The following is a 25475-nucleotide window of genomic DNA, read 5'->3' on the forward strand; positions in this document are numbered from 1 at the left end:
AGATGGGCTGCTATCAGACTTAGTCAATCCCCCATCAGTTTTTGGGACTCCAGCACTACCTGCCATAAAACATAACCCAAAGCAGGAGCCCACCTGATCTACATCATAATGAGAGCAGACATTCTCCTAAGAAAAATACACAGATTATTCCAAGGCAAATGACTGATGGAACATCCAGAGGGAGAGCTGAAGCTCAGCCGACACAGAAAGAACACAGAAAGCCTTCTAAAGCAATAGAGCACACTTTGGAAGAATGAGAGAGATGCTCCTACTGAGCAAACCCAATGGACGCACAATTACACCCTTTTCCTTGCTCCCCCATGACTTCATACATCCTTAGCAGTGCCATGTCAGCATCAGTCCATGCCTCCTATTCAAAATACATGGTAAGATACAAGAACTGTGATACAACTTTCTTTATTAAAAATAATTTACAGTATCAGTAACATTTTATGCACAATTGTCATCAGCTGAACTTCTGGTAAGATATCTATACAATACTCACTGAACTTAAAACTTAGACTCTTTTGTTGGCTTTCAACAGCAGACATTGATTTGCAGTTTGCTTAAATACGATTGATATACAGAATAATTTCATGTCCTTAAACTTAGGTGTAAAATGTATAAACATCGACACTAACCCAAAGCTTGGTCATCTGGGAGGGCACAAAGAGTAAATGTTTAGAAAAACTGGAATATTCTTCTCCAAACCAAACAGGAGAGAGAATTCTAGGTTAAATACATCTAACACAGTCACTTGTTCAAACAGGAGTATTTTCTCCTATGCTGTAAGATACTAGAAAGTCTAACTGAGCAATGCTTTGTGTGTGTGATCGCAGCAATCCTCTGCCTGCACTGTATCCTGCCGCTACCAGCAGCAGGCTTTGCTGCTGCCCATCTCAAAGCTCACAGGATCCCAGCAGTGAGTTCAAAGCTCAATGTCCTGCCCTCAGCACCAAGTTACTGACCCGACCTGATGGCACTCCCTGCTGCACAAGGGGAGAGGGGGCAGGCACACGGCCTGGATCGTGGCAGCTCACTACTGCGTGAGAAGCAAGAGATGGGTACATAAGCAGAGCTGTTCCCCTCAGCACCCACCACCTTCAGGCATACACGTCTTAAGAGCAGGGATCAGTCTGCACAAGTCACAGAGATGCTATGGACATCGGTATGGTTGGGATAGAGGACCCGCTGCAGCAACAACAGCAGGAGTCTCCAGGCTGACAGCACCCACGCTTGGAGCTGTCTTACACTGATATTAAGGCATAAGAGTGCAGCAGATTTTAAGTAGTTGCTATGGTAATGAAACCGTCACACTTCTTAAGAGATGAGTACTGGTGGCAATAACTCCTAAGTCACAGCCCTTGGAATTGCACTTAACTATACAATACTGGTTTACCTTGACATGGCTCGGATCACTGTCTCCTTCTGAGGCAAGGGGTGTCACTGCACTGGGAGGGCAGGAGGCCGTGCCCCACTCAAGCACTAGCAGTTGCACAAGTATTTTACATAGCCTTGCAGCTGTATTTCATTGATCTCCTGCACAAAGCATCAGTATGTGTCATATTTGTTCCTTAGTAACAAACATGCATTTTCTTCAATTATGAATATATCTTTGAGCTGGAAAAGAAGTATGAGATGCTGTTAGACAAGGAGTAAGATCTCAATTCCTGATAAAACTACCAAAATGTACAACAGAGCAGAAAGTCATTCAGCATCCAGCCAGATGTACCATTAGAAAATGCATTGATTTATTACCCATGTCAGTGGTACGGAGTCACTGGAATAGCTTTTCTCAGCTCAGCTAAAAGGAAAATACAGCAAAATTACTGGAACAGGTTAGACAGTATCAAACCTTAAGGAATTTCACCCAGTAAAAGAAAAAAGGTATCAGAACAACACTAATGGAATTGCATTCTGCAGCTGAACCCTCTCAAGTTACATTGCACTGATATAACCGTGTCAGGGTTTCTTATTTTTCAGACTTTGAGGCATGTCATAAGCACCCTATTTAAGGATGCCAATGGTGCACGTGTTAGTTTACACGTCAGCTGGCTTAGCACCTAGTTAGAGACTGAGTATTCTGGCAAGTTAGAGACAGTGTTGATCAAGAGCAAAAATCTAAAAGCAAAATCTTGTCAACTCCTAGGCAAGTTTCTGCAGCTTTATCCTCCCAAAGCAACCCATCACTCTGTAACCACAAGTGGTAACTATGGAGCTGTTCAAGATACAGCAGCACAGAAATACCCCAAGCTATCAGTAAAGACAAACCCGCACAGATTAGAAGCTCTCAGTGGTTAAGTGGTAAAACAAAAGTATTTCTGCAGGAACTGTGCATCTTCTGTGATGTTAAATACAAAATAGTTTTTATAAGCAATATGCTCATAATTAGATTTAGTGGAGCTGCCAAGAGCCAAATCTGTTCAGTACTCCGCAACCTTCAGCAGGGGAATCTGATGCTTGTTTGGAAGAGCTGCAAACTAAAAAACATCCCAAAGCATTAAAAGGCAGCAGGGCTACCTCAGCAATTTAACATGTGACAAGTGTAACTGATTGGACACAGGCTGCATGTAAAGCAGAATAATTAGAGTCGTAATATAAATTCTTAAAGGTTAAAACACCGAGGGAAAGTCCTCTGGCAAGTGGTATCAGACACTAAAAACCAACGCTACGAAGGACAAGCTTAAGGAAGGTATGACAGAGTTCTCAACAGAAGGACACCAGAATGCTGGGGGGTCGAGGGGGCTGCACCTCAACACCAACCACATACTGTGGGCATTCTCTCACAAGCAGAGCTGTTGCCCAGAAAAACATCACACTTCTATAGCCCACAGCATTTCATGCAGTGATCAGTTTTCCATCTGGATCCAGAAAGGATATAATGCCATACAATAATATGGGACACAGTGGGCCTTATGTACCCATCATTTAAGGGGCAAGACATTCAAAACCAAAGATCTATTTTGAGCTCTGGATGCCAAAAGAAACAACCAAAACACCCATCTGTTTGGCCTTTAACTTTCCATACCATCTGCTACCTTCAAACCAACAGCAGTACACAGATTTACAGGTGCAAAAACTAAGTAGAAACAACTGCAGAAAACCTTCTTACATAATAATCTTCAGCACAATCAGTTTGAGATTTCACACGGTTTATTTACAAAATGGTCTGAGAAAACATCCCCTCCATACTTACAGCTCTCTCTGCCACAACACACGTCGATTTTAGCAATGTTTAATAGCACCATTAGAATATTATTTAAAATCAGGAAGGATCTTGTCGCAGTTACAATGATTCACAATCTTTTACATCCATGGACGAAGTAACTTAGAGCACACTAGGGCTGTCTGCAGTTCCACAGTACAGGTTCCTGGGTTCACACAAGGCATTTTCAGAGTTACCAGTTAGTGTGAGGTACCCATACAGTCAGTAGCTACTATAAGAATCTTCGAGCCACAAAGTTTAGGCTTCCACCATTTTTGTATAAAGTTATCTCCACATCGTTTTCAAACAAGGCAAACACGCTGAACACTTTTCCAGTGCTTGTCTTCAAAACAAAAGCAAACAGAAACACCCATTAGAAGTTTTCCTTTCACTTCCCTTCACTTATTTCAGCACACTAGAACCAAGTTCTGTCTCACACAACCTAATTCCATCTGATTATCTACCGCTGCACAGCAAAGACACTGCTGGGAGCAGAATGAACACTTAACCCAACCACACAGTTCTGATCCACCTGGGACTGTGCTACACCTGAGAGGGCACAAAATACTACCACATGCAGATACCTGACACAGGATAGAAAGGTGAAGCCACCCTCAAGTAATTGTGCCTTTGTCTTTAGAAGAACCCAAATGAGATGAGACTCCGCTCTACTCTAACACAGCGCCCACATTTGTACTTCAGTACAAACTTCAAGCCAAACTATCGGTTTACTTTCAAAGAAGATAAAGTATTTTTTTCCTGCTTCCAATCATCAGGACTGAAAGCACAAGAAGTTAATCATAAGCATGTTCAGTAAGAAATCCAAGGATACTGCAGATATACCTTAATCTCCAAAGTCATTTTGGGCGACAGCTCTGGAGGGAATAATATAGAGAACTGCTCTCTGCCAGTGAGACCCAAAGTATTTGGATTTTCTCCAGGAAGAAACTGAAGTGGAGCTATTCCAATTCCAATCAATTGACTTTTATGGACTTTTTCATAGCTTTCAGCTAGGACAGCTTTAACACCCTGCAAAGATACAAGCAATTCTGTATTTCAGTACAGCCAGTTTAAGTTAAATGCAAAAGTGAGCTTCAAACAGTTTTACATAGAAAGTCCTGCAATTCAGGCTTACAAGCACTTTGTATGAAGCCTGCAAGTAGGGAACATTTTAGCTTTACAGCTAGACAACAGCAAATAAAGTTCAGTAGACCCATACAGTATGAAGCAGTTTGGGAATACATAGTGACTGTGCTGTGGTTGACTGGGAACAAGCCCCAGCTGGAATACAGTTGCTTCCTTTATTATGGAGCTGTACAAAAGTAACTGGGTTACTCAGAACATATCCTGAATATTACTGGAAATTAGTTTACTATTATAAAACTCTAGAAACCTCTAAATACTCCATGGAATCCAATAAGTGGCCATCACTGGATGTCTAATTTATCTCAAGAAATCTGGAGACCTAAATGATCTCACATGGTCATCAAATTCAGAGTTACCCTTCTGACCAGTCAATCTCCTCCATGAAGGTTTTAACCTAAATTACTGTTCAGTAAGATGCAGCATTGCATTCAACCTTGAATATAGTTTCTAAATACTTATGCCCCAAATTAAACATTATAAAAATATTTTTAGATAATAAAAAACCCCACAACACCAAAAACCACAGATATCAAAAACCAAACAAGCAGTACCAGTAGAAAAGGGCCTTTTGCCGCCCAGTCTCTTGAGCTGCCCAGTCCATACTTCTTTCCTGCTAAAATAATTACAGGAATGCCTTCTTTCTGGTACAATTCTGCTGCTTCAAACACATCTAGCTGTGGAACAACAAAATTAAACAATTTGAGCAAGCGAGATCTTAACCCATATTATAATTTTGAGGCAGCTTCATAAGCATTCTTACTGTTTGTCCTGATGGGAAGTGAATTGTTTTAGGAGCTGGTTTTCCTATGAACTTGTTCAGAAGCTTGATATTAGCAAATGTGCCCCTTGTCATCACAGCATCATTACCCCGTCGAGCCCCATACGAGTTGAATTCACGAGGTGTGAGTCTAAAATAAAAGCAACATTTCAGAAGGAAACCACTGTTTCAGAAATGATTTACTTCAAAATAGCATCATGATTATTCTAAGTATTGCAGCATTGCTCAAAAACACTACGTTATCAGCATGAGATGTAAAGAACTGTTTAAGCAAATACAATCATTATAAATCATGAACACGTAAATCATTGCTAGATTATTCATAAGTAAAGCTGCAGTTTTAAATGTTTCATCTACTACTTCATTATGATGCATTATGAACAACAGCACAGTACTTACAGAAGAATCATGCAGCAATTGTTCTGGCTCAGGAGTTGCCATAGTAAAGAAGCATTTTTACTAATCCTCTAACAGCATGTGTATCAATAAACACTGCACCAAAGTTGCAGCTTTACTCAAATCAAATGACAAACTTAGGTTTATCAATTTTTTCCTTTCTCATAATACTACTCATTCAGATGAAATACAAGTTAGAAACAGACTGCACTGCAGGCCATGGCTTTGTCACACTCCATCGATACTGATCATAATACACCTTTACAATGTACTCAGCAGTGGTGAGGCCACACCTTGAGCACTGCATTCAGATTGGGGTCCCTCATTAGAAGAAGAGCACTGAGGCCCTACAGTGTGTCCAGAAGAGAGCAACAGAGCTGTGAGGTATCTGGAGCACAAGTGTTATGGGGAGCAGCTGAGGGAGCTGGGATGGGTCAGTGTGGAGAAGAGGAGGCTCAGGGCAGACCTTACCCTTTGTTAGTCAGGTACTTAGCAGCAGCACTACTCCTTGCAATGCTTCCAGCAGGAGATATGTGATCTGTGGTTACAGAATCTCCCAAGTAGAGCAGGACATGGGCATTTTCAATTGGCTGTGGTGAAACCGGTTCTTTGGCCTGGGGAGGAAGGGAAACAAAACAGTTTTGGTTTTTTTTTTTTCCTACCAAGAGCCTTAGAAACAAAAATATTTCTGCAAATATTAGGACACGTTGATATATCGACTCAATTCATATCAGATACACAAACAATTCAGAGGACTGAGAAACATCATTGATGATAAAATATATTACTTATACGATCGAGCATTATTGGAATAGCTGCTCCGTTACTTGTACATAGTGGGTAGACTCAACATACTCACAAGTTTATCAAAGAAGGAAGGACATCTGATGTAAGTGGATTTCAAGTCCCAAGGAAATAAAGGTGACTCAGGTGCTTCCAGTGAATTCCACCGTTTGTTTCCTTTCTACACAGAAAGAACCAAAACCAGAGATATTGATTTATGGCCTGCCTACATTCTGAGAACGAAGACTTACTGCTGATCTTTTGTATTTGTTATATGCTACAAGTTACCTTATGGGTGTTGTTAACACGATACGCATCTTAGTCAAATTCTAATTGAGTATAATGGAAATAAGTGGCAACCCAATTATATACAACCAGAAAATATTATGAAGCAAGAATGAAATGCACTCTAATCTAGAATAAAAAAAAAACCATTCTCACCTCCATTTTTTCTTTCAATTCCTTAAACATAGACGATATCACACACTCTTCCTCCACTGTGTGCAGTTCTTTTCGTGTGGGCCAGATATCCCTTAAGTAGATACTTCTGCCATTAAAGCCAGTGCCTGAGCAAGGTTTTAAGCAGAATGCTAATGAAGAAAAGTCTTTAAGACTATTATTATACATATATTCATGTATACAGACACACACAGCTTTTCAGAGAATTGCATCTGTGAAGTGAATGTTTTTATTTTTTTAACTACAACACCAAAGCTCGCTGTGCTTTCTCTTTAAATGCACTGTTGATGCATGTTGAAATGCACAGGAAGAAACCCCTTGTAGGCATGCATTAGGAGCAGAAACATGAGAGGTAAAGAATACTCACCCAAAGGCTCAGTCTCAAAGTCTATTCTTACAGTGCCTGCAATAGCATACGCAACTACAAGTGGGGGAGAAGCAAGGTAGTTGGCACGGACACAGTCACAGAGACGCCCTTCAAAGTTCTTCGTTCCAGACAGCACTCCACAGGCAATGATATCACCCTGCAAGGCAGACCCTTGGTTATTTCAATAGGACCTCATGGTCCCACAACAGCTTACATTATTTTTTGTTGACTAAGATGCACTTTCTGCATTCCACTTTAAATACGTTCCTAAACTTTTAGCACAAAGGTGTTTTGTTCTCTGGTGCTGCCCTCCTTTCTCCCATGAAGAGTTCCTCAACTGATGCACTCTCTAGTCACTTCAGTGAAGTCCTGTCTTACTTCTTACATCCTTCTATTATTTCATAGGAGAAAAATGCTGCAGCTGTTTACACACTGTTGATATAAATCAGCCCAGGTCATAAGTCCTGAAGATTCCTGCATGTTACATCCTTTCTAAGATGAGGCTCTCGGTATTTATGTTAGCATTTATACCTATATGCCACACAGACTGTACTTGTTACACCTATTTCACATAACCATTACCCTTGTCTCCCTCTGGACCCAGGTGCACCTAACATCACATCACAGTCCAAACCAGGAATGAAGTGTCTTCTGCACAGAATACTGTATATCCTGATCAGTTAACAGGGTAAGACATGTTTAGGGTACTATGGTTAGGCCATGGTCTATGATTCTATGTTTCTATATTCAACAAGCCTTAGAGCTTTACCTGCTTTATTGCATTCCTGATGGCTTCTGGAAGGGGAGCAGTGTTTCCAACACACGTTGAACATCCATAACCAACAACCTCAAACCTACATTGGAAAGAATAAATATAGTAGCACATTAAAGGATGAAGAGCAATTTGTCAGCCTCATTTTTTTTTCAAGCAGTAGTCACTAAGAGGAATTTTTCTTTTCCCCATTTGGTAATTTGACATTCTAGGAATTGCATGTCAGACATCTCACGGATGCAGGCAGGATACAAGGTGATATTCTTGTAACCATCAACCTAAGCCAAGTAAAATATTTCTGGTGAGCAAGTACTGGTAAAAACCAAGACAGAAACATTCTTCACAGAGTAATTCTGTAACACTGCACAGCTGCACGGACAGTGTAATTGTCACAGCTACTGAGCAGCCCAAAACATACCCAACAGCATTAACAGGCTGAAGAATAACAGACTGCCCTGAAGAATTCACATCCAGCTTCCACTTCTGAAATATAGAACTAAGTGCATTCTGTGAAAGCCACTACATACACATGGCTTCTTAATGAAAGCCAGAGTTCAGCTAAGGTAAAGATGTACACACCATGAAGTTGTAAGGTGGAAATAAAATGGAGTGAAGCTTAACTTCAACCAAACACAAAATTAAAATGGCAAACGAGCAAACTTATAAATTAGCCACCCCAAAAAGCAGAGCAAGAGTATTTACCAACCTGCACAACACCCACATACACTATTTCCTAGAGTTTAAAATAGCAATCAAAACTTACCCAAGCTTACTGAGGTACGGTAATACTCCACTGGAACTGAGGTAATGTGTAACCATTCCACTGCCTGGTGACAGACTAGTTCTTATGTAGGGCTTCACCTCCAGGCCGGCTTCGACTGCCTTTTTGGCCAGAAGTCCTAAAAAAAAAAAGACAATTCACATTTTCATGTCTACATTATACTAGCTTATTCAGCTAAGCAAAAAGAAGAACGTGGGACCTTCAGTTCGTTAAATTGAAGCAACTACTTGTGTGAACTAAGTTACTTAGTTCATAGCAATATAATCCAGATTTCAGATCTCATTCCTAATATACAGGTGCACATTTTCAGTAACAAAAACTTCCCCACGTTCTAAGTGCAGTACTGACTGCCAGCATCTGCTCATCTACTGACACAGGCCACACAGCCTCAAAGCAAAGCTTGCCTGAGCCACAGAAGAAAAACAGCAAGATCTGAGCAGATGGAACCATTCTAGGAAAACTCACCACAGCTTATGATGGGAGGGCACCAACTCCTCAGCTACAGATAAAGACAAAGGGCAATTTTCCAGCAATCTGGATTTTCTTCCCACACTGCTGCTAACCATAGCATTCAAGCCATTATCATCCAGGATGAGGGCAAAGCTAAAGCCTACCTCCTGCCACAGCTGTGTCCATACGTGCATCCATTGGAAGACAGTCCTAAAACTTATCTGTTAAAATGTTACCAAATAATTTTGGAATTAATATTATTAATGCTGCCTTATGACACAAACCTTGAGATTGTATTACTGGAGAGAAATCTGCATTGCATAACCTCCAGAACATAGGGTTTAAAACTACAGGTCTACTGTGTGACAATGTAAGGTCATTACAGAGAACCTACAACAGTGAAAGTAAATAATGGCAAAACAGTAAGGTCCAGTCAGCTTCCATCAGACATAACATACCTGCAGCAAGCATGACAGATGGATTGCAGTTATTTGTACAGCTGATTACTGCAGCAATGACAACACAGCCATGAGATAGCTCATATTGGTTTCCTTCATACTGAACAGGTACAACGTCATTCTGTTTTTCAGCCGCAATCTGAAACCCTTTAACACCAGCCTAGATAACAAAAATGCATATTAGCAAATATTTATAGGCTCACAGAATCCTCAGAATGGCTTGTGTTGAAAGGGATCTTAAGGATCACCAAGTTCCAATTCCCCCTCCCCTCCACAGGCAGGGCTGCCAACCTCCATCCAAAACACACAAAAAGCACAACACAAAGTATGATACTGCAGGTAGAAGAAGTGATTCCTTATTTTAGAGGAATTCAGCTATCCCATTAGGAAGCCTTAAAGAGATTTAAAAAAAAAAAAAAAGCCCTCAGTTCACCTCACTTGCCATATATACAGTTCTCTTTCTTCATCATCAGGTTAACTGCAACAATGGTGAACAAATGCCAGTCAAAGTGTGGTTGATCTCACACACACTTCCTGCTACAAATGGAAGATTAATTTCTTAAGAGTAAACATCAGATTTCATACTTTGTTTTCCTCTGAATTAGAGCCATACTCGAGGTTTTATTTGGAAGAGGACTGTAACTAAAAGCAGACAGCGCCCTCCAGCTCCTCAGCACTGTCATTCACCATCAGCTAAGATCTCCCCCCACCACAGCTGATCATTCTGTATCATACATCTCATTACAAGCCAGAAAAGCTAAAGCCAAGACACAATTTTGAAATCAAGTGGAAACATTCCTGATCTAAAGCTGATGCTGAACTTCAATTTTAATACTTTACTTAGCAAAAAATGAGCTTAAGAGCGTCCTCTGAAGTGAAGTTAAGCTTCAAGCAAAAATCCCTTGCTAAGTTAAGGTGGATGAAAGAGAAGTTACAGACCTATAACACCGGGTATTTTCAAATCCTGGAAGTATTGTCGCATCTCTTAACATAAGACGATTTTACTTCTTGTAAAGTTTGGGAAAATAATTAAAATGCAGCTGTTTAAAAAAACTGAGAAAAATAAAAATTCAACTCAACTTCAACTAGTTAATTCTGATGCCTTCCCTGCCCAGCAACTTTGGTCAAGTAAGGACTTTCCACTGTCATGTTTATGACAAGCACACCTAGGATTTACCAGCTACTACCTTAGGAACTCTTGGCAAGCAATAGAAGACTTCCTTCAGATTATCTGTTTGTATAGCAACAACCAGAGCTCAGCAGGTGTGCAGGGAATAAATAACATTTATGTGGATTGTAAGAAGTACCTTTTGAAGAGTACAGCAGTTGTACAAACCTTTTCATTTAAGCAGGTTTGGAAGTCACTTTTCATGTTATTGACAGCCACTCTGTCTTGGGATCTCTTGGGGCCACTGACATGTGGAATTATAGAACTTAAATTAATTTGCACTACCTAAAAAAAAGAGAAATAAAAAAAGAGAAAAGCATACATTATCAGTCCCAGTTTTGCACTGTATTTAACGCACCCTGTAGAGATGCTCAGAACCTGTTTTGTGACATTAAAACTAGCCTCCAGCCTCCAGTTCCAGGCTGTTTCATTGTGCCAGACTGTTGGTCACAGGAAAGCACAGGTTAGGAGGCACCTCTGAGATGGAATCCAGCCTTCCATTGTAAAAGCAGCCCATCCAGCCAAACCTTCACAAGGTTCTTATTCAAAGCGCCTTATCATTACTCCTACCTTTTCCATCATCCCTAAGACTTGCATAAAGTACAGATCTTGAATTCATGCCTCTCCCATTAGTTGAAATGAACATTATCCTACTTCTCCTCTTCCCCCCACACCTGACCATGCCTTGAAAACATGCTCTGCTTAGAACTGTGAGTTAATAAAAGCAACTTCAATGAAGTACCAAAAAATCACAGCAGGAGACAAAACTAATAACCACAGCAGTTACTTGTTATGAGAACCAAACATACAGCAGTAAGTCATTTCAAGCATACCTGGGAATACTCAGGTTCTCTGGAAGAACTCTCATCATTTCTAAATAGCTTCACAGCTTTAAGATATGCTTCCGTAACCTCAAGCTTGGCCTCATCGAAACCTGAGTAAATTTAAACAAAGTTGCATAACTCTCAGAAATTAATACTTCTATTCAAAAACTGAACATTCAAAGTATTTTTTTTTCCAAGGCACACCACTTCATATTCCACTCCCAAAGGAACTACTCAGGAACGATACATAAATTACAGTACAGGGTGGTGGGGCATCTGTTTTTTTCTGTCTGTTTTACTTTCTCTCTTCATACTGAGGAACAAAATAAGCTCTTTAAACATTAGAAGTTGTAGCTAATTAAACTTACAGATTTGCCCCTTAAGTTTATGAAGATTCTCTGATATTAAGATTTACTTGTTTAAGACAGATCACACGTTTAGCTGATAATATTCAGCATTACTGGCCACTGTTAAGAAATCTGATTTGTTTGCTTTGCGCTGACCAGCCCATGCATGTTTGTTATTAAAAATGCTCAAATATGTCAGATCTCAGCATCAAAAAGACTTACTAGTTCAGGTAAGCTTTCTTCTTATCTATTCATTACCCTGTGGTCTTCTATGTTAGTTCTAGCCTGACAAGGAATGCATATCCTTCTGCCTTAGTTTAAGGTGTCAGTAGAAGTCTTCAAGTGGAAGAAATCACAGTGAAAAAAAATCAGAAACATGCTGTGATTTGATTCACTGCTCCATTATCCTGATTTGGCTTTTTAGGGACGTTTCATTTTGCACTACCACACATGAAACTATCACAGTGAATGTCCTCCTAGGATTTCATCTTTACCTGTATGCTTTAAGTGCTTCAGCGTCACATTATCAACAGGGAAAAAGCTCAGAATAGCACCGTATTCAGGACACATATTTGCTATTGTGGTTCGATCTGCCACAGACAGCTGGGAAACTCCACTCCCAAAGAACTCCACAAATTTTCCAGCAACTTCAGCTTGCCTAAGATGCTGTATAAAAGAACACAACATTTGGTATACAAAGAAACAATGGAAGCAATGCATCTTGCAAACAGCACAAAAACCCCACAACTTATGAAGTACTGAGTACTAAATTCAAGGCTGGATGTTGACATCGTAAGACACACTTCTATTGGCAGTTGTGTTCTTCAGATGTCCAAGGCAAAAACAGGTGGATGCTTCCCAAAGCATCATACCAGAAAGAACATTTTTAAAGCAACCAAAGCTCTTAAATGCTTTAACACTGGCTCTCAAATGACTAGAACAAGAAGTTCTGTGCCATGATGGCAAAGCCCTGGCTTCAGAAGGTACATGTTTTAGTTACACCAGCAGATGGGCTTTTTGTCTTGTAACACTTTAGATAAAAAACGGGTACACAGAAGTTTGAGCTTGAAGAGAAGCCTACATGCTGTCAAAAGACAAGAAATAGCCAGGATTTCACTTCTCAAAACCCATGGATTGCTTTGTCTGAGCAGGCACTGAACTCACCTTTGTAATGCCTAGAACGATGTCTATGGACGTAGCCAGTGGGCTGGCTGTGCCCGTCAGTTCACACCCAACCACTTCAGGCAGAGTGAAAGTAACAGGCATCCCCAGCATCACAGCTTCTGTTTCAATTCCCCCAACACCTGCAGTGAGAATATTACCTTGTTTTTCATCAGCTTAAGTAAACAGACACTAAATATTTTTATGTTCTCAAGTCTAATAAAACTCTTCCTATAGGTTTATAGGCTGTAGCAAGAAAGAGTTTACTATTAAATATTTGCACATGAAAAAACAAGACTACTGCCAAAGTGGTCTGACCACACTTCACAAGAAAGACATTCTGTATGTAAGTTTTGCTTTCCACAATGAAGAAAATCTTACTCCAAATTTTACATTACATGCACAAAAAGCAACCAGGATATCAAAAGGTTTGGGGTTTTCTTTTTTGCTATTTTTAAATTACATCAAGCAGCTTTTGATGGTAAGAAACATTAGTCAAGACAAAAAAAACACATTCTGAAGAATTCACAACTGAGCCTGAAACAACTCTAGGAAGTAGGAAGAAAGTATTGCTCAGTAATGCCTCAGTAAGCCTTTCAAACTGCTGTCAAGTTACTGTTAGCATACTTACCCCAGCCCAAGATACCCAAGCCATTTACCATGGTTGTATGAGAATCTGTGCCAACCACGCTATCTGGATATAGGAAATCTTTCACATCAAATACAACTCTTGATAGATACTCCAAATTAACCTGGTGTGCCATTCCAGTCTCTGGTGGTATTATGGAAGTATTCTTGAAAACTTTCGAACTCCACTGTTATTTTTCCAAAAAGAGGAAAAGAGAGAGATTTTTCTCAGGGATTTATTCAATTCTTTTTGGAACACAACAAAAACAACAAAGCTGATATGCAATGCAATAGTAATTGCTATTTATGTGCCTTGTGCTCATTATTCCAACAGTTACATGAGTTCCTTGGATCCCATGCATTCTTAAATGGTTGACAAGCCCATACGCTCAATTCTGCTGAAGGCTGAATCAGAAGTTCCTAAGTCTCAAATGCAGGACTATACAAGGCTCTTAATTTCTAGCTCACACAACTGATTTTCAAGCACAGCCAAGACTAATATTTAGACAACAGAATTAGCATTAACATCTATCACAGATTTCAGTTTAGGTTTTACATACCTGTGTGTGACTAAGGAGGCAATGTATACAAGTGCCTCACTACATACAAGCTCAGGATGCCACATAGCTACAAAAGAAACTGCCATGAAGGCTTGAAACAAAATCCAGCTTGGTTATTTCCCCCTTCACACATACAAGCTGATGTGCAGCTTCTCTGAAAATTTCCTAGTCTACTTACATGAATAGATTAGGATCATTTCATTGGATCCCTAAACCACATTAAATTAGTGGATGAGGATCAAACACCAACACTGCAGATCCCTGGCTATAAGGAAGCTGATACTCACCACAAGATTTGCATTCAAAACACATCTGCTGGCACTGCTGCCTATTTTGAGAGTAGCAATACTTCAATATCAGCTTCCATTTAATATTTCTAGCTTCAGTAAGATTTGCAACACGAGTATGGATAAACAAGCTTGTTATCCAAAAAGCCAATTGTGATCTATAGCACAGAGCTTGCACTTGCAGCTTAATAAGTGTTAACTTTATCCCGTACATTCACACTGACAAGACCAAACCAATCTGTATCCACTTTTTCCAATCAGAATTGAACATCCTCTCCCCTCCATGTAACAGCTAGATTTACAGCTTATTTAAACTGAAACTCATAAACCTGTTACTAGCCCATTTTACACTCACACATTAAACTCAGATTTACAGCCTGACAAGCTACATTCATTATGTAAACCTGAACACTAAAAGACAAACAAAACAAGATCTCAAGCCCACCAACACATGCAATATACAAAATGCACAGACATACCTTAAAAAACTGAAGCCTCTCTCTATTTCTGCCAAATTCCATCTCTTGATTTTTCAATACTGTCTCGGGCCTAGAAAGACAGCAAGTTTACAAGTACCATCATAAACTACTTCAAAGAAAAGAATAACAAGTTGTTTTTGCTTGTTTGATGAAAGGCAATAGAGTCTAATAAACTATGATATATGAACTTTGATATTGTCAGTTACATTCATTAAGATGCTGATATTCATTCCAAAGGAGTCATCCACGATTTAAGAGTAATAACCTCTTCTTTGAGAAGAACAGGAAGGGAATATAGCAGGGGGGTTAGAATTAGATGACCATCAAGGTCCCTTCCAACCCAAACCAAACCGATTTTGATGACTGTGATTCTATGAATATACATGCCTTACAGCAAGAAGAAAGAGAACCCTCAGTATTACAGAGCTGTATTTCATGACACACCATGATCTGTGAGGTGTCAGAAGGTCAGCAGTGTACTGCTCTACAGAGCCATGAAAGACAGTCATCATCAAACTGCAGCTTAACAAATGACACCACTGGTTTCCTGCCAAAAGCACCAGTACAGCCAAAAAGTCACTAATTCTGCATTCCCACACCTGTATCGAGCAGAAACACTTGCATATCTATAAAATTACAAACACAACCAGCTTTTAAGTTTTACAGTAGTCAGGATCAAAGAGGTAGATATCTGAACAGCCTATAAGAGAAAGGGAATTGCACCTGAAAGGAGGAAGATTACATGTAATTGTCACAGATTGAATGGACACAGTGAACTGTTAATAATTTGAGAATCTGGAAAAGAAACAGATGAGGTTCCCCTGTGCCATTACACACTAGCAGAACATGCAGTGAATTTCAGATGAGTGACTGAGTTCAACTCTTTGAAAGGGCAGATAACAGCAGAGCAAAGGGAAACGGTTTCAAATTGAGGGAGGGAAGATTGAGGTTGGGTATCAGAGGGAAGTTCTTTACTCTGAGAGTAGTGAGGTGCTGGAACAGCTGCCCAGAGAGGCTGTGGAGAGGCACCTCCAGGATCCAACCTGGAGGTGCACAAGGCCAGGTTGGATTGGGCCCTGAACAGCCTGTGGTGGGAAAATAAATCACTTTTAGCCATAAAAAAAAAAAAAATTAAATGTTTCATTGAAGCTTATCTGGTAATTAAGGGAGGTCTCAAAATGCAATTAAAAATAGCAGTCACACAAAAGGCCATCTGCGCTGTTTACTAAATCACATCCCTATCAACTGTCACAAGCAGAGCTTAACAACACAGAAGGATACAGATAATAAAAGGAGCAAGTTTTCATACTCAGGCACTGGCTGAAGGTGAAAAGGGCAGAGTATAGGTGTGTTCTCTATCTGTGCAGAGAACTGCCCTGAGGCACGGCTCAGCTCTCCAGCACTGCAGGGCCCCTTGCAGCTGCTCTGACCCCGGCACGGCAGTTTCCGTGGCTGTCCCTTCAGCGGAGAAAGCTTTGCTGTCGGCTTCTGCGACTCACCGCCCCCCGGATTCGGGGCGTTCTGTATTGCACTGCAGCATTGAACAGAAGAAGAATATCAGTTTCGTTTGCCATCCCCATCCCACAAACCTTTTTGATAAATAATTTCAAAAAGATGAAATAGATCTTATTTTATTCCAATCCTAATGCAAAGCTAACTCTCACTGAATAAGCTCCCTTAAACATAGCAAAGTAATAACCAAAAGTGAACCGCCCTGGATTGCCTGGAGCTTTAACGCCACTTGACATCGTTAACTCCTTCCATTTGGTCACAACAATCAGAAACATTTATAAACCACATTGCAAAGGCTAAACTCTGGGCTTTAACATTTGAAGGGGTGGGCTGAGCCTCTTCCAAGCGGGGAGATATGCTGCACATGCTTCTTACTCCAGAGCAGTACTGCACTGTAAGGTGGAATGATACAAAGATGGTAACAGATATTCAAAAGGTTATTTATGAGGAAAAACTCACCAATATAGATGCCTTCACTGGAAAATGCTGAGGCAATCTCTACCAGGAAGGGATCTCCAAGAGATGCTGCCTTAGTGGTGGTCAGCCCTTGAATGAGGTCTAGAGGAGGTGCAGTCAAGCTCCACCCCTTCTGGGAGCACAGCTAAATTACTCTCACCTGTGCTCCCACAGCTGACCCAACACTTGCCTCAGCTGATTAATCAGAGGTTCAGGCTGTGATTACCAATTTCCCATACACACACATTCCTTAAGTTCATGTCAGAATGATTTACAAGACAGACTTCTCAAGGAAAGAAATTAGGCTTTCCTATTCAAGGTGGCTTTTGATATGGATTATCAAAGGTTCAGATACATTTGATGCTCACGTCAACTAAGTCAGAAAGCAGAAATTTGCTTTTATTTTAAAAATAAAGTCCATCTAGTATGCTACCCATACTTGTGCAACACTGTTTTCCCACGAGAGATAAGAAAGTAGTTGTGGTGAGAGGGGAAGGATATAGCAAATACTCAAATGTTTAAAACAAATCATTGATTTTAAGTAAATCCCCTGCTCTCTGCTGCTTTAGCACACAAAGATACTTGTTATCTAGTGGTAGAATACTGCAGGGCCTTAGAGGATACCTTGTCTTAATTCCATGTGCCTACAGTCAGCAGGAGATGGCAGTTGTATAAAAGCAGCATAAACCACCCTGGGGAGAAGGGTTTCTTATCATAGGTCAGCAGCTGCTCAGATCCTGCAAGCTCTCCAGAAGCCAAAGGACAGCGACACGCTTTATCATAACAAAGCTGCACACTGGGAGACCTCTTGCCAGCACTTGGTGTTGCTGATAATTTCAGGCTGGCCCCATTGAAATAGAGTCAGCTGTCCCTCCAGCCACAAGAATGGACAGAACTGCAACACCACACACACAACACCACTTCACACCTTCCTGCTTCTCACCATGAGCTACTAAACCAGCTGAAATCCTGCTTGTACCTGGACAGCCTACAGAAAGGTGCCTCATACACCCAAACCCATTTGCTACAGGATTTCTCTCCTGAATTTTTAGGAATTCAGGAGGAGCTTAAGCAATTTACACGGTTCTGCACAAGCTGGGGAAGGCTCTGTGATGAATGGGGACAGGAGTGGATGTGAGCTACGTTATGGGAGACATTCAGCAAACATGGAGTAAAATTCATATTTCCTTCTGCAGCATTATCTCTCTAGTGCATGGCAGCCCCAGGCTGTTCTCATCATATTACTGCCTGTCAGGAGAAGAAATCCAGGCTGTCAGTCTTCCAGATGTAATACTTAGCCAGACTCCTACAAGAATGCTGTCTCCATGGCCTTTTTTTCATCTGCAGTAAAATCAAGGCCGATATAAAGTCACGGTCATTACTTACAAGCTGAAACTACAATCTTTCAGTACATCCAATAGGATTGCCAAGCCATTTCTCCAGAGCTGTTACAAAGCACCTGCATCCAGTGCTAATCAGGAAAATAACTTCTAACAGTAGGAACAGAGCAAAGCAAAAATTACAGCCTCTACCTCATTCTCTTGAGACAAACTGTTTTGTGGAAACCATGATGGATCCAGTTTATTTCTGCAGTTTCTTGCCCAGAATGTGGGTTACCAAGTCAGCTCCAAGCATAACACCTCAAAATTATTCTCTCTTTCCTTTGACAGTATTACTTTCTTCACTTTTACCAGTTCTTTTTTGGGTACCGCCAGGTCTAGTTTCAAGAATCCAGACTTGAGAAGTGATTTATCAGGGTAAACAGGCAGGTTAGCATACAGTAAAGAGCATGATTCATGAAAAAAGAAGGAAAGAGATACATTACCATTTGCTGAAATCAATCTGCAAAGAATGGTCAACAGTGAGATCAGTTGGGCAGGCAGGATTGACTTTCACAGGATCTCCTCCAGCATTTCTTACTGCTTCCCTCATGGCAGCAAAATCCACCATTGCTGGAATTCCACTGACAGAGAAAAAAAGCAAAGGAGTACAGTAACACGGGACACGCATGTATCGAACTCACAAACCTCTTTGTAAGCCCAGATCTATTTGAGTTCTATTTCAGAAGTTAAAACCCTACTGTTTTTATTCTCCAGATTTTAGAAGTGAACAGAGTTGGCACTAATTCACAACAAGCAACAGCACGGTTTAAGGTAACACACCTAAAAAACACAGCAACACCTTCAAGAAAACAATTATATTTGCTCTTTTGCCTTGCTATGTTTCTGAAGCACAATGTTCTTCACTTTAAAAATCACTTTTAGATGCTTATTACCTTATAAAGATTAATATGAACACTACTCAAGCTATACCTTAACACCTAAGGATATATTACTACTCTTTGTACAAAGCCAGTCATTTCTGAAGCTTGCAGCATATTACAGAAGCCAACAGTCCTGCTACCACTACACTAGTAAGTATACTTAAAGCACACAACTGAAAAGAGAAAACAGCACTACTTAAATCAATTTTTATTTGGCCTGATAACCCATTACTTTATTACCATCACTTTATTCCTAAAACCCTCTTGTTCATAAATGCATCATTAATTAGTCTCCAAGACATCTTAAATTTAACATTTTCAAGTTGCTGAAGGATGGTCCTTACAACTATGCTATACTCAGAGTTATTATCTTCAGAGACTTCAATGTATGCATTATTCATTGTTTCAACTGGATTACACATACTGGTAAAGCACACAGCATTTAATCTCCAGTTGTCTGAAGCACAAACTCTGTGTTTCAATGAACTGCCAGCCATCTGGCTACAATCTAAATGCCTCCATTTCCATTTGTGTTTTGGCACTAATCCCATGAAACACCCATTGTAGGCCAGCAGCTTCACCAACCTGAACTAAAACTGAGGCCCCCTAAGGACCAATTCCTCTTCTTGTATCACACACAATCGTTATGTCTCTGCATACACTTCTACTGACAAAGAGAGAAACTTTGGTATCCAGCAGCTACGTGCTATTTATTGCCAAGTTGAAGTACACATACTACTCACAGATCATTAGCAATTTTTTCACACACTCATATATGCAAACACTCTACTTACGTAAAATCTTGAAGAACGACTCTGGCAGGACAGAAGGGCACTTCGACATCATTCTGTTTTGTTTTCCAGTCCAAAATGTTCATAGCATCTGTTTCTTTCACCAAGAAGCCATCGCAGTTACGGATGCTGGACTCAAACAACACTCGTATGGAATAAGGCAGGATATCTAAGGCAACACAAAATAACTGGCTCAATTAGTACAACACCCCCAACTTATTTACGTTTTTATAAATTACTATTTCACATTTCTAAGGAGGTCCACTTCACTACAAATTAGAAGGAAGAGAGCTATGGGAAACAAACTGTCTAGCTGCTTTTGGGTCTGATCTTCATTATAAAACATGGAGTGGTACAAAGTGCATGTTACAGAATGTGATGCCAATGTTTGACTGCACTGCTGTGCCAGCAGCAGTTAGGAAGGTATGCTGTGCTGGCAGCAGATGCACAGGCAGTATCTAGAGTTGGGGTTAACAGTCAAACAGAAGAAAGGGAGGAAGGCAACACCTAGTAGAGTATTCTGTGAACTCTTTGTTCATTTCACCACCTCATTAGTTGAGATATCAAGCCAAAAGCAAACAAGGCCTGCCATTTTCTTCTTTTAAAAAATACACTGTGATTTGAGAACCAGAAACTCTTCTGATATGTGCCATGAAATACAAAGAACATTTCACTCAACATAACTTCCAGTGCTTTGTCTCTGATCTGGGCTAAGGTACTGAGGTACTTATTTCACTCTACCAGGGACTTTCAAACTAGCAGAGCATTCAGAGCACTCTGTGTGGTTTTGGGCCTCACAGAGCATGGAAGATCTCAACAAATCAAAGCATACCCAGGAAAGGGCATCTAAGATGGCTGTGGGGCTACAGAACATGTTACACAGCTGTGAGAGAGCTGCATTTACTGAATCTGAGGAGAGAAAGCAAAGTGCACTAATTGTAGTCTTTCACAGTCCAATGGGAACTGCAGAAGATGAAGCCTGCCTTCTGAGAGGTGTATGGTGAACGCACATAAACAGCCACAGGTGCAAGAATAGATACCACAGTCAGATACAAGGATGAAGATATGGCAGGGAAGATGGGTAGGCACAGGATTATGGAGACAGTGACTGTGCCAGATTATGACAGTCTGAAGTGAGAAAGGCTGTCCAAGTCAGCCCTAGTCCCAGCAGAGATGCAGGCCTAGAAGTCCAGATGTCCCTTCTGCCCTAACCCACTCCAAGGTCTTCCCAGCTACCATTTTACCTATTACAGATTACTATTTTCAACACTAGGAAAATAAATCAATCAAATTCACCCCCCAAACAAAACGACAAATAAATGAATTAACAGTTGCATTAGAAATCTGATTAACTTGAACAGGCGCTTATTGTCAGACCACAGTCAGAGCCCCAGGGCAGAGGGCAAACAGGCAAGAACCAAAATTAATGCTCCAGCAACAAAATCAATTAACAACTCCAGATAATGGATTTCTTATCATAATGATCCACACTGCACCTAAATTCAATATTTTTCTAACATTTAGTTAATACAAGGCTTCCAACTTCTGTCCATCAATTTCTATTGGAAGAGAAAGACCACCTTAGCCTATTCTGCTTGGGTTCATTCAGTGACTGTTCTCAGATTCCACTGCTGCTCCAATTTCTATTTGGACACCTTAGATAGAAAGCAGAATCTTCTGGCTGAAGCCCTTCAAAAAAAAAACAACAAAGAAACCTCCAGACTGGACTGGTTTTGCTGTTACTGCTCCACTGCTTCTTCTCACACAAAGCAACAAATAGAAACACTCTACCCCTTCTCACACTCATTTGAAAGATTAACTCCAGTATTGCATTAGGAATTTGCAAGAGCACACAGCTGTTGCACAAAATTTGCAGCAGCCGTTGTTGCATTAGAAAGAGCTCCTCCCTCCTTGCTTTAAAAACACGGACATAGTTACTGCTGTCAAATGTGGGCTTGAAGTGAAATACCCTCTGCAATGTTTAGTTAAGAAACATCTCTTCACCAAACAGCACAACTGAAAGACGATCCCAAACAACTCTAATATGTACCTCAAGTGTCTTAGAAGTTTACCATGAAAGCCAAGAGAATAACAAAAATATGTTCTATCACCTTCAAGAGCAGCACCCATTCCAGCTGATGGTGACCTATAGCTCTTCTTCTGCATTTCTGCCCCATCCCACATCACTGCACAATCACATTATTTTAGGAGGAATCCAGACACAGAGCCCAGTAAAAGAATCTTTTTGGCACATATCAGTGACACATTGCCTACTAATGACATGCTGAGATAAAGGCCTTGTTTGTACACCATCACATCTCACCCCTCCACAGCAACTGCAAAATCTTTCAATCAACTTCATAAAACAATAATATATTTGAAAGCTTATGATTTACTACTCTATGTTTTTAAGATCTCACATACTCACTGCACCTCCTCACACTTCACTGCAGTAAGTGGTGCACATTTACTGCAGGTACTGCCCTCATTACAAACTTAGAAGTTATCATTACCATACTTGGTGCCTCCAAGCTTTGAGACATTGTAGAACCTCTTCTGTGGATAGTTGCTTAGTTCTTCAATTATGGGCTGGTAAGGGCTTCCTGAAAAAGAAGAAAACACAGAGTTACAGATATCATAGAATCTTCTGAGTTGTTAGAGACTGTTAAAGACCACCTGGTCCAACTCCCCTGCAATGTACAGGGACACTCACAGCTCCATCAGGTGCTCAGAGTTCTCCCAGCCTGACTCTGAATGCCCCCAGGAATGGGGAACCCATCACATATTGGGGCAGCCAGAGAACCAGTGCCTCGCTACCTTCAGTGCAAAGAACTTCTTTACATCTAATCTAAACCTCCCCTGCTCTAGTCTGAAACAATTTCCCCTTGTGCTACCACATCAGATCCTGCTAAAGATCCTTTTCCCTTATACTCCCAGACCACTCTTAGCCTCAGAGCCCCTGTGCTGCACAAGCCCCAGCTCTCAGCCTGGAGATGTTCCATGACTCAGGACGTTTTTGCAGCCCTCCTCTGGAGTCACTCCTACAGCTCCATGTCTCTCCTGCGCTGAGGACCCCACACCTGGACGCAGCACTCCAGGTAAGGTCTCATAGCACAGAGCAGAAAGGCAGGTCCTCCCTTTGCCCTGCTGGCCACACAGCTTTGGATGCACCTAGAAAGTGGTTGGCTTCCTGCAAGGGTACCTGCTGCCATACCTGTGTTCTACCCTTACATCCCCCAGCTTGTACTGGTGGGGGGGGGCTGCCATGACCCAGGTGCACACCCTGCACTTGGCTTTATTGAACCTCATGTGGTTCTCCCTAACCACAGCTCAGCTGCCCAGGTCTCCCTGCAAGGCATCCCAGCCCTTGGGCGTGTCAACCACAGAAGGTTTGGGCACTGATACAAGACCCATTAAACCAAGTTCTCATTCCTGATTTTACCGAAAATAACACTCCTCTGGGGGTTTTATGTAAATTACGTATGGAGATGTTTAAAACGGATTAAGACACTTGATGAGGTAGCTGTGTGATTAAGATGAATGTTAATATTACTAGGTATGCACAGGTCATGCAAATCATTAAGTCAGAAGCCTTAACACGTTTGACCTTTATTGTCTTTGTTGACCATCTACAGAATGGACTTAATGACTCAGATAAGGGATAGACACATCATGATTTATGCTTTGTAACGTGCCAGGCTGACAACAAGCAGGAGATAAGAACAGACCCAACACATTAAGCGAAAACGCCACTTCAAGAAAACCATCGGCTCCCAAAATAAACGTCCGAATCCAATCGCTACCAAACCAACCGGGCAGCGCCAATGACAGCTCAGCAAAGCCGAACAATTCCATCCAAGCTCACGGAATTAAAACCCGCTTCACAAAGAGCGGGGAGAAAATGGACCCGGCTGCGCCACCGCTCCACAGCACCGCCCTGTGTCTGCCGAGCGGCACCAGCGGAACGAGCCGCAACACAACGGCACCGACACCGCAAAGCGACACAACGACACCGCAAAGCACCAGCACTGACAAAGGCTGCGCCGCGGGCACCCGACCAACGCAGCCCCGAATTACGGCCAGCACCGCCGGGAACCTGAGAACGGGGAGAGGCCCGACGGGGCGGGCAGGGATAACGGAGGGCGAGAGAGAGGCCGGGCCGGCAATGAGCAGTGAGCGATGAGCAGTGAGCAATAAGCAATGATGAGCAGCGGCGGACAAAACCAAGCGGCTCGGTCGGGGCGGTACCGGGTCCCTGTGCTCGCCCTGCTCCCCTCACACCGCGCTCACACACAGCGGCCGTGGGCAGCTCCTCACACAGCGGGGCCGCGCTCCAGCCGGGCCGGGCCGGTCCCGCCGGGCGGCAGGAAAGGGCCGAGGCGAGGCGTTAGGGGGTCCCGCCGTGGGGGCGGCACGGCCCCGGGAGCGCGGTGGTCCCGCCGTGGGGGCGGCAGCCGGGCCGCTCGCACTGACCTGGCTTGAGAGCGTCCATCGCCGGCGACCATATTAGCTCTGCGGGGAGCGGGGCTACGGGGGGAGCGGGGCCGGGCGGGGCGGCTCGGCTCTCGCGAGATTACGGCGCCCCTACCCACCGCACGGCTCACACCGGCCAACGCCGCTCGCGAGATTCGTGCGGCTGCGCGAGGAACGCGACGTACCGCGAGATCTCGCGAGATGGGCGGAAGTGGGCAAGTGAGGGCACGGCAGCAGTCAGATCTCGCGATATCTGCGGGACTGATGACGTCATCGCGGGGGCGGGGCTGCGCATATAGCGGGGGTGTGAGCGTATACGGTGGGGTGTGAGCGTGTAGTGTGGGCTGTGAGCCATGGCCGTGGGGTTTGAGCTGCGGGAAGTACCAGCACCTGGGGAGCCTCATCCCACCCCGTGCGGTGCTGAGCGCAGTGTGTGCAGTGTCAGCTCTAACAGCCATAGCAATGACAGCTGTTTGGTTCGGGCTGTGGTTGTTACTGACGTGCTTGTTGTAATGGATGGCATCTGCTGCCTTTCCTGGGCGCTGCAGGAGGATGTGGAGGGAGGCACAGCTCAGCCTTCATACCCCGGTGTTCCTGCAGGCCTGGACTCCAGCCTTCCTTCCTGAACGCTGACGGCTCTACCAGGAGGGACCTTCAGTCTGCACCCTCAAACTGGAGCGGTACCCGGCCCAACCAGTTTGTCACTCACATCCCCCATAACTGCAGCTGGTGCCACCAAGGGCTGTCCTTCCTCAGGTGCAGGCAGGGATGCAGGCTGTGTCCCCTCTGATGGGCAGCTAGAATTCAATCCTCCCTCCACAGCTGCTGTAGCCTCCAGGAGGCTGGTCCAAGTGGCTCCTGCAGGTGGCATCTGCCTCCTGGAGATGGAGCAAAATCCACGCTAGGCTACAGCAAGTCTCACTGGATGCAGT

The 25475-nt window shown here is 42.4% G+C and overlaps 1 protein-coding gene across 1 annotated transcript; it reads right to left on the reverse strand.

Moving 5' to 3' along the window:
* Window positions 1-401: 401 nt before the first annotated feature.
* IREB2 (iron responsive element binding protein 2) lies at window positions 402-24675 on the reverse strand. The gene is made up of 22 exons (XM_015872551.2): window positions 24544-24675; window positions 22584-22673; window positions 20074-20239; window positions 18842-18979; window positions 16358-16579; window positions 15049-15118; window positions 13727-13910; window positions 13099-13238; window positions 12429-12600; window positions 11597-11697; window positions 10932-11048; window positions 9596-9755; window positions 8670-8805; window positions 7904-7988; window positions 7135-7291; window positions 6750-6874; window positions 6385-6489; window positions 5997-6139; window positions 5112-5259; window positions 4903-5025; window positions 4049-4234; window positions 402-3548 (listed from the first exon to the last, which is right to left on the reverse strand). The coding sequence occupies exons 1-22, from the start codon at window positions 24560-24562 to the stop codon at window positions 3438-3440; spliced, it is 2898 nt and encodes a 965-aa protein (XP_015728037.1). The 5' UTR covers window positions 24563-24675; the 3' UTR covers window positions 402-3437.
* Between the last annotated feature and the right edge of the window lie 800 nt (window positions 24676-25475).

The sequence above is a fragment of the Coturnix japonica genome, chromosome 10 (assembly GCF_001577835.2).
Source record: "Coturnix japonica isolate 7356 chromosome 10, Coturnix japonica 2.1, whole genome shotgun sequence".
NCBI classification, from domain to species: Eukaryota; Metazoa; Chordata; class Aves; order Galliformes; family Phasianidae; genus Coturnix; species Coturnix japonica.